This window comes from Lithobates pipiens, unplaced genomic scaffold (assembly GCF_037356315.1).
Source record: "Lithobates pipiens isolate NorthernLeopardFrog02 unplaced genomic scaffold, aLitPip1_a1.2 Scaffold_22, whole genome shotgun sequence".
Lineage (NCBI taxonomy): Eukaryota > Metazoa > Chordata > Amphibia > Anura > Ranidae > Lithobates > Lithobates pipiens.
In genome coordinates, this window is record NW_027507784.1 from 242,260,516 (window position 1) to 242,270,839 (window position 10,324).

At 42.4% G+C, this 10,324-nt stretch overlaps 1 protein-coding gene across 1 annotated transcript in view; it reads left to right on the plus strand.

The window, feature by feature from the left end:
- ABCC1 (ATP binding cassette subfamily C member 1 (ABCC1 blood group)) overlaps positions 1-10,324 on the plus strand; it is an 852,279-nt gene that overhangs the window by 430,571 nt on the left and 411,384 nt on the right. Inside the window, exon 16 of the mRNA XM_077448931.1 lies at positions 7,437-7,563. Within this exon, the coding sequence (XP_077305057.1) occupies positions 7,437-7,563 (127 nt within the window). The remainder of the gene's footprint in view (positions 1-7,436; positions 7,564-10,324) is intronic.

The window sequence follows — 10,324 nt, forward strand, 5'->3', positions numbered from 1 at the left end:
ACCAAATGTTATATATTAGATGTAAAACATTTATTTTACTTGATGGTCCCCATATACAGTGAGGATCGAAAGTTTGGGCACCCCAGATAAAAATGTGTATTAATGTGCATAACGAAGCCAAGGAAAGATGGAAAAATCTCCAAATGGCTTCAAATTTCATATTAGACATTCTTATAATATGTCAAAATGGCGTCTGCAAAAGTTTGGGCACCCTGCAGAATTGATAGCATGCACTGCCCCCTTTGCAAAGCGGAGACCTGCCAGTGTCATGGATTGGTCTCAATCATCGTCTGGGAAGACCAAGTGATGCCAATCTCAAAGGTTTTAAATGGCCAGACTCATCTGACCTTGCCCCAACAATCAGCACCATGGGTTCTTCTAAGCAGTTGTCTAGAAAACTGAAACTGAAAATAGTTGACCCTCACAAAGCTGGAGAAGGCTATAAGAAGATGGCAAAGCGTTTTCAGATGTCAATACCCTCTGTTCGGAATGTAATTAAGAAATGGCAGTCATCAGGAACAGTGGAAGTTAAAGCAAGATCTGGAAGACCTAGAAAAATATCAGACAGAACAGCTCGCAGGATTGTGAGAAAAGCAATTCAAAACCCACGTTTGACTGCATGATCCCTCCAGAAAGATCTGGCAGACGCTGGAGTTGTGGTACACTATTCCATTATAAAGAGATACTTGTACAAATATGGTCTTCATGGAAGAGTCATCAGAAGAAAACCTTTTCTACATCCTCACCACAAAAATCAGCGTTTGAACTTTGCAAATTAACATATAGAAAAGCATGAGGCATTTTGGAAACAAGTTCTGGGGATCGATGAGGTTAAAATAGAACTTTTTGGCCGGAATGAGCAAAGGTACGTTTGGAGAAGCAAGGGCACAGAATTTAATGAAAATAACCTCTGTCCAACTGTTAAGCATGGGGGTGGATCAATCATGCTTTGGGGTTGTATTGCAGCCAGTGGCACAGGGAACATTTCACGAGTAGAAGGAAAAATGGATTCAATAAAATTTCAGCAAATTTTGGATGGTAACTTGATGCCATCTGTGAAAAAGCTGAAGTTAAAGATAGGATGGCTTCTACAAATGGATAATGATCCTAAACACACCTCAAAATCCATGGGGGATTACATCAAGAGGCGTAAACTGAAGGTTTTGCCATGGCCTTCACAATCTCCTGACCTCAACTTTATTGAAAATCTATGGATAGACCTTAAAAGAGCAGTGCGTGACAGACAGCCCAGAAATCTCAAAGAACTGGAACACTTTTGTAAGGAAGAATGGGCAAAGATACCTCAAACAAGAATTGAAAGACTCTTGGCTGGCTACAAAAAGCATTTACAAGCTGTGATACTTGCCAAAGGGGGCAGTACAAGATATTAACTCTGCAGGGTGCCCAAACTTTTGCAGATGCCATTTTTTTTGTTTTCTGTAATTTTGAAAGTGTAAATGATGGAGATAAAATCTAACTTTTTTTTTGACATATTATAAGAATGTTTAATCTGTAATTTGATGCCATTTGGAGATTTTTTCATCTTTCCTTGGCTTCGTTATGCACATTAATACACATTTTTATGTGGGGTGCCCAAACTTTCGATCCCCACTGTACCTGAATTGTTAATCGGCTATCCGGGCTTCAGACCAAATTTACAACAACAAAAAGGTAAGGATATTCAAAATACGTGTCAACTAAATGTACCCACAATGACTAGGAATTGTCGGTGAAAGCGTTCACATCCACCTCAATATTTAAACCAAAGGGGGTGTAATACTTTAATTTATGCACCCATGTAATTTCTAATCTAGAGATACTTCTGACCAGATGGGTGCCCCTCCAGTGGGGTCTGTATTTATCAATGCCCAAAAATATAGTATTGGAGGGGTCCCTGTTATACACCATGAGGTAATATTTTGATACCGAATGTTTCGTAAAACCTCTACGTATGTTCCCAATATGCTCATTAAGGCGCACCTGCAATGGTCGTTTGGTACGGCCTGCATACTGTAGGCCACATGGGCACTGCAGCATGTACTCCACTCCTTCAGTCACGCAGGTAATGAATGGCTCAATATTATAGGTCTTAGAGGTGCAACTAGAACTGATGACAGCGTTCTTAGTACGACACCCATTGATGGCACAGACCTGGCATTTCCTGCACTGATAGTAACCCGTGAGTTCTGTGAAAAAAGTGGGTCTTATAATAGGGGGATTCAAGATGTTAGGAGCTAACTTATCTTTCAAAGATGGCACACCTCTAAAGACCACCTGAGGCCTATCAGGCAAAATAGACTTGAGGACAGAATCATTCTTAAGAATGTGCCAATGTTTATTATATGTCTGACTCTAGAATATTGGCACGAATAGTTGGTAATGAATTTCGAATTTTGAATTCCTATGGCCTCCTGTGTTCTCTCTCAACAGGTCAGCTCTGTTTATACGCCCAACTTGATCCAGAGTGTCGGCAAGGGACTCTGATGAATAACCCTTGTCAACAAATCTCTGGGTCAAAACTTGAGCCTGTTCCAAGAACACACTATGTTCTATACAGTTGCGCCTAAGTCTCAAAAAAACTGGCTCTTTGGCACTGATCTAAGCCAAGCAGGATGATAACTGTTGGTGTGAATAAATTAATTCCTGTCAGTGGGTTTAAAATGAGTAGAAGTAACAAACTGTTCCCCACTTACGGAAATGGTAAGATCCAAAAAATTTATCTTTTCGTGGCTGGCCTCATAAGTTAGGTGAATACCACTATCATTACAATTCAGTTCCTCCATAAAAGCAGAAAGATCCAATTCACTGCCATCCCATAGGAGGAGGATGTCGTCTATATATCGAGCCCACAAGGTCACCTGAGGCTTTGGCTGGGCATAGACAACATCCTCCTATTTGGTCATAAAGAGGTTTGCTAGACTGGGGGCATATTTATCCCCCATAGCGACACCCGTATCCTGACAAAAATAAATGGGCATCAAACCAAAAAAAATTGAGTAGCTGCATACTAAAGCAACGTCATAATAAACTCAATTTGGTCATGAGGCAAATTGGAAGATTGGCTCAAAAAGTCAAATACTGCCTCTAAACCCAACCGATGGGGGATGATGGTATAAAAAGAAGTGACATCGGCAGTCACAAGCAGACGTGGGAGCTGTAACCATCAAGAAGATTGATGACATGCCACATGTCCTTAAGGTAAGGTGGCATCATACGTACCAGAGGTTGCAAAAAGAAGTCTATATACCTGCCCACCTGTAAAGTAATGGAATCAATCCCACTAACAATGGGACGTCCCGGGGGGGCAGGTAAGACTCTCGTGCACCTTCAGTAAGTAGTAAATGATAGGGATCCTTGGGGTTTTAGGGACCAAAAAGGCCCTCTCCTTAAGTGTTTTCGATTCGAAACCACTGGTAACAATAGCCTCGAGAACCTGTTTATATTTATCATTAGGATTATAGGGCAAAGGAGTATAGGTGGCATCAGCACTCATGAATGAATGAAATACTTGTATAGCGCACAATGCGAACTGAATCGCCTCTAGGCGCTGTGGCGAGCTTTGATTGTCTGCTAAGAGGAAGGTCTTGAGTTTTTTCCTAAAAGCCAGGTGATTTTCTTCCAGGCGGATGTTGATTGGTAGAGCATTCCATAGCCGAGGCCCTTGGACAGCGAATCTCCGATCACCCTTGGATTTATACCGGGCTTTGGGCACGAGGAGGAGGTTTTTGTTGGCTGATCGAAGACTGCGGTTTGGTGTGTAATGATTTATTTTCTCCATTAGGTATTGCGGAGCTTCTCTATGCACGCATTTGTGGGTGAGGCTAAGGGTCTTGAACGTGATCCGATTTTTTACGGTTAGCTAATGTAATCTCCTCAGTGAAGGAGAGATGGATTCCCAGGTTTTTTTTCCTGTTATCAGCCTTGCCGCCGTGTTTTGGATCAGTTGTAATCGCGCAAGTTGATATTGTGGTAATCCTATGTAAAGAGAGTTTGCGTAGTCCAGTCGTGAATTAATGATTGTTCCAACTACCACTGCTTTGTCATTCTTTGGGATAAAAGGGATGAGTCTGCGAAGCATGCGCAGCAGATGGTGAGATTGACTGACTACAGATCCTATTTGCGCATCCATTGACATTTGTGCGTCTAAAATAACCCCGAGACTCTTCGCTTTGGTCTTTGGGGAGATAGTCTGCCCAAAGACGGTTCGTGGAGACCAGGAGGTTTTGGTTGCGGGCTTATGATTTGGGTGTAAGATAAGAAGCTCTGTCTTTGATTCGTTCAGCTGGAGGGAGTTGGTGGTCATCCAGTCCTCTATTGATTTGAGGCAGTTTTCAAGTTGTTGTTGGTGATCTTTTTTTCCATTGATCCGGAAATAAAGTTGCGTGTCGTCAACGTAAGAGTGGAAGCAGAGATCTGAGCATCTGATGATTTGAAAGAGTGGGCGAATGTAAATGTTGAAGAGAACGGGTGACAAAGGAGAGCCTTGAGGGACTCCGCAGGTGACTGCCCGACTCAGGATACGATACATCTCCTGCATATAGTCATCCTTATTAAGGATGATTATGCCACCTCCTTTGTCTGCCGGGCGAATAACCACATTTTTATTTGCACAGAGGGACTCAATACCCGCATCAATATCCTTCTTATTACTAGCTGTTTTGAGCTGCATATCCTCTAGGTCCTTGAGGGCCAGATCCCTAAAAACTCTCAAGGATGGGGAAAGATGTCCAGGGGGATTGAACAGGGATGCATTAGACAAATATATACAATTATTATGGCGCTCATAAAAACACCCACCCGCCTATCACAATTTTTCAAGAAATGAAAAACACTTAATAAACACAATATTTAAAAAACATATTTAAAAGGCATAATAATAATGCTACAAGTAATAATGCTGTAGGTGCAATCAGCACAAGAGGGGGAATGGAAAGGGATGGGGGGAATGGGAGTGAAAGGGGCAGAAGTAAAGGGAGGACCCCTTCCTTAACTAAGTCTAAAATCCGACAGGGAAGGGGTTAATCACTCTCGGGGGTAAAAGTACAGTCCAAACACGGCAGCCATCCAGTGGAAACTGAAACAGATTCCCAATTAGTACTGTAAAGATAAGAGAGGCGCCTCTGAGTGTAGACTGTAAAATTCTTATTTAATGCACAGGTGGTTAAAAACACTCACATTAAGTGGTACATTAACAAGCGATGTAAAGATTCCAAACCGGAGGGAGACCCTAGATGTGTCATCTGTATCCCTTGCGCTGGGGGAGTCCTGTCGGCCTGTGTCTGCTCCTGGGAGCTGTATATCGGCCGGCTCTGCACATCTAATACACACCGGATGCCAGCCTATCTAGCTGGGGTGGAGTAATGGGAGTTTAGTCAACCCAAGGCATCTGGTCGATGGAGGAATCCAAGTTGCCGATCAATCTGCTCGAGCTGAGAGCGATCAGGCTATGTCTCTCCATATGGTTGATAAGACTTCAGGGGCGTCTGATCAGGACCCAGTCAGACAACGCCACGACGGTGGCATACGCCAATCACCAAGGAGGAACAAGAAGCTCGGCCTCCGCACAGGATCCTTCAGTGGGCAGAGCGACATGTACCGGCCCTGTCAGCCATTTACATCCCGGGAGTGGAGAACTGCCAGGTGGATTATCTAAGTCGCCAGATGCTGGACCCAGAAGAATGGGCATTGCATCTGGAGGTGTTCAGGTTACTGTGCCTGAAGTGGGGCACACCAGACGTGGATCTTCTGGCCTCCCGTCTCAATCAGAAAGTGCAGAGATTCATGTCCAGGATGAGAGATCCTTGGGCAGAAGCGTCAGACGCGCTGGTGGCTCCGTGGGATCAGTACCAGCTGATCTATGCCTTCCCGCCACTGAAACTGGAATCACAATTTTTTTTTTTCCCAGTTGTAACAGTGTACATATACATTATTTATCTGAACTGTATTTGGTGCTGCTTAGAGTTGCACTTAAAATACAATTGTAAATGCAAAATAAAAAATAGGATATGTGTGTATGTGTCTGCATGTGTGTGTGTCTGCGTGTGTGTCTGCTTATAACAAAAAGTAAAAAAATAATGCATTTTATTTCTAAATTGTTGCTCTATTTTTGTTTATAGCACAAAAAATAAAAACCGCAGGGGTGATCAAAAACCACCAAAAGAAAGCTCTATTTGTGGGAAAAAAAGGACGTCAATTTTGTTTGGGAGCCACATCTCACGACTGCGCAATTGTCTGTCAGTTAAAGCGTTGCAGTGCCGAATCGCAAAAAGTGGTCTGGTCTTAAGCCAGCAAAATGGTCCACTCTGAAAGTGGTTAACCAATGGTGGTTCTTTTTTTTTGCCCATCCATGTGCAGACACCCTTTTTGGACATATTGTTGTGTCCTTCAATGAATGGAAGAAAAAAATAGGATTGTTGTATTAATAAGAAAATTCTTTCCTCACAGAACCCTCTCATCTAGTTATATGGCCATTGTTGTTTGGAGTTGGCTTGTTCTCCTATGACTGCCACTAACTGTGGCTATGTTAGCAGATGTGGGAGGTTGACCACTAGCAGGGACTTCGCCCAGGCTGTTTTTGTCTTTGTACTGTAGAGAGGCGACCCCAGGCCATGGTGTGTATTAGTACCTTCAGCCTGGTTTTGGCAAAGACGGCATGATGATTGCACACCTGTTGGCTGTGTTTATATTGCCCTCAGGAAGAGAGCTCAGGACTCGCACTTGGTAACAGCTCTACCTTACAGGCAGGTGGCCTGGTGTAGGCGTTGAGGGCTTCCAGGGGAAGACCGCTCCACGAAAGAGACAGGCGGTCTCTAAGAGTCTGAGCATGTATGTCTGTAGGAGGCAGATGTGGCCCGCCACCAAGCAGCATGCAGCTGAACAAGTAATCTCCAGGAGGGAGTTTAAGTAAAGGTGAGTGAGCCAGGAGTCTGAAGTTTTCTGTTATACAATGATGGTGGAACCCCCTGCGAGGGAAGACTTTCTGTGAAGTTTGATTTGTTTAAATAAAATTGGGCTGCCACGACCTTAAAAATACAGTCTGGACTGACCGGTGTTCCTGAAAACGCATACACCACTTGAGCATAATCACCCCAGATTGTTGCAGTACCTAGTGTCCTACTTTTTCAAGTGTCACTCAAAAAACACATTGACCCAAAATCTACATATCTTTGCCGTGTCCTTCACTAAACAGGGTACAACAATCCTGTTTTTTGATACCTGCTCTTAGACAGAGTTTCTAGTTTTAGATTAGAGTGGAGGGCATGTTTTCTTTAATTGCCACTTTCTACCATTGACACATGTACCTATATGGCTTGGAGTTTTTGAGTTTTAAGTGCAGAAATCGTTCAACTAGTTTGAAGGTTATAGAAATCTGATGGCCAATTCATAACATGTATAGGATTTTATAGTATATTAACAGGATTTCTTCTTTCTTCCAGAATTAACCTTTCGATTCCAGAGGGCTCCCTGGTTGCAGTGGTTGGCCAAGTAGGCTGTGGAAAGTCGTCTTTGCTGTCAGCATTGCTGGGAGAGATGGAAAAGAAGGATGGATATGCAGCGGTAAAGGTATGGCCATATACAGTAAATATAAATTAACATTCCTGTAATCGACACAAAGGCAAGTATATTCCATTTTTTATTGTCCTCAAATGAACAGACATTGCTGTAAATATTTAACAAAAAGATAATCGTTCTTGTGTTACATTTTTAAAATTGTAATTAAAGTGGAACACTAAGCAGCATTTTATATACAGTTGTGCTCATAAGTTTACACACCCTGGCAGAATTTATGATTTCTTGGCCATTTTTCAAAGAATATGAATAACACAAACTTTTCTTTCACTCATGGTTAGTGTTTGGCTAAAGCCATTTATTATCAATCAACCGTGTTTACTCCTTTTAAATTTATAATGATAACAGAAACTAGCCAAATGACCCAGATCAAAAGTTTATATACCCCAGTTCTTAATACTGTGTATTGCCCCCTTTAACATCAATGACATCTTGAAGTCTTTTCTGGTATTTGTGGATAAGGCTCTTTATCTTCTCAGATGGTAATGCTGCCCATTTCTCTTGGCAAAAAGCCTCCAGTACCTGTAAATTATTGGGCTGTCTTGCATGAACTGCAACTTTCTCCCAGTGTGGCTTAATGATATTGGGGTCAGGAGACGGAGATGACCACTCCAGCACCTTTACTTTATTCTGCTGTAGCCAAGGACAGGTCGAGTTGGCCTTGTGTTTTGGATCATTGTCATATTGGAATGTAACTTTCATTAAGGGGAAGACACCGCGCTAACTAACAAATTGTATACAATGAATTACATAAAATAACAGAAAACACCTGTGAATAAACACAGCTAAGCTGCTGGCACACAAACAAACCAAGTTTAAAGTAAATAAATCTAGAAAGTGCAGCGCTAAAGAAGCACCTATATGTGAAAAATAGGTGTGTGTAAACAAAATGTAAGTAGAAACAATCCACCAGAGTCCCAGGAAAGAATGTTCACAGTCCTGAAACCAGTCCACCAAAATCTCAGAAAAGAATATTCACTGTCGTGGAACTCGTGAAATTTTCAAATGACGTTCCCGAAGTTGAAATTTCCAAACATCTCAGGCCTCGGAAATTCTTGAAATAAATTGTAAGATAGTTATTGAAGGTGGATACTCTTACCGGATAGGTTGGACACATCCACCATATAGCAGTGTGTCATCAAAGCTTATAGGAGGCTCCGATAGCCCAAACCGAGGGGCTGCCGGCCGGATGGTAGTTCACCTCAGGGTTCCTCATCTCGAATCCCTTGTAGTCTCCAACTGGGGGAGGTAGGTAAGCCTTCTGGACCTCAAACAGCTGTAGAACTTGGCACAAAATGTCTCATAAAAGTTCAGGGAAAAAACATAGACATAGAAAACGCCTCTCATGGTGAAATTCAACCAGTAACGGTTTATTGAAAATATTTAGCAAACAAAAACAAAACAAATAGTCCATAAAAAATCACGTTAGTTACATAAAAGCAAAATAGAAACAGCAATGTGGGGAGCAGAAATATGCTGTCTCTACGCGTTTCGACCGCAAAGTCATCTACTGGGGCATAACCTGACTCCCCCACATTGCCACAATTTATAAACTAAGTAATTAGGCAATAATAGAGGCCAATAGGAGGTGACCACCCACAGAATTAACCCATGAGTGTGCTCACACAATGTTAAGGACGCGAACAAACAGGATACTCTACATGACTTCACACATCAAGTGTCGCATACAGTGCCTTGCAAAACTATTCGGCCCCTTTGAACTTTTCAACCTTTTGCCACATTTCAGGCTTCAAACTTAAAGATAAAAAATTTAAATTTTTTGTGAAGAATCACCTTCACCAACAAGTGGGACACAATTGTGCAATTGTGCTTTTTTAGCAAATAAAAAACTGAAAAGTGGTGCATGCAAAATTATTTGGCCCCTTTACTGTCAGTGCAGCAAACTCACTCCAGAAGTTCAGCGAGGATCTCTGAATGATCCAATGTTGTCCTAAATGACTGATGGTAATAAATAGAATCCACCTGTGTGTAATCAAGTCTCTGTATAAATGCACCTGCTCTGTGATAGTCTCAGGGTTCTGCTGAAAACGCAGAGAGCATCATGAAGACCAAGGAACACACCAGGCAGGTCTGTAATACTGTTGTGGAGAAGTTTAAAGCTGGATTTGGATACAAAAAGATTTCCCAAGCTTTAAACATCCCAAGGAGCACTGTGCAAGTGATCATTTTGAAATGGAAGGAGTATCAGACCACTGCAAATCTACCAAGACCTGGCTGTCCCTCTAAACTTTGAGCTCAGACAAGGAGAAGACTGATCAGAGATGCAGCCAAGAGGCCCATGATCACTCTGGATGAACTGCAGAGAACTACAGCTGAGGTGGGAGAGTCTGTCCATAGGACAACAATCAGTCGTACACTGCACAAATCTGGCCTTTATGGAAGAGTGGCAAGAAGAAAGCCATTTCTCAAAGATATCCATAAAAAGTCTCGTCTAAAGTTTGCCACAAGCCACCTGGGAGAGACACCAAACATGTGGAAGAAGGTGCTCTGGTCAGATGAAACCAAAATCTAACTTGTTGCCCACGATGCAAAACAATATGTTTGGCGTAAAAGCAACACAGCTCATCACCCTCAACACACCATCCCCACTGACAAACATGGTGGTGGCAGCATCATGGTTTGGGCCTGCTTTTCTTCAGCAGGGACAGGGAAGATGGTTAAAATTGAGGGGAAGATGGATGCAGCCAAATACAGGACCATTCTGGATGAAAACCTGTTGGAGTCTGCAAAAGAC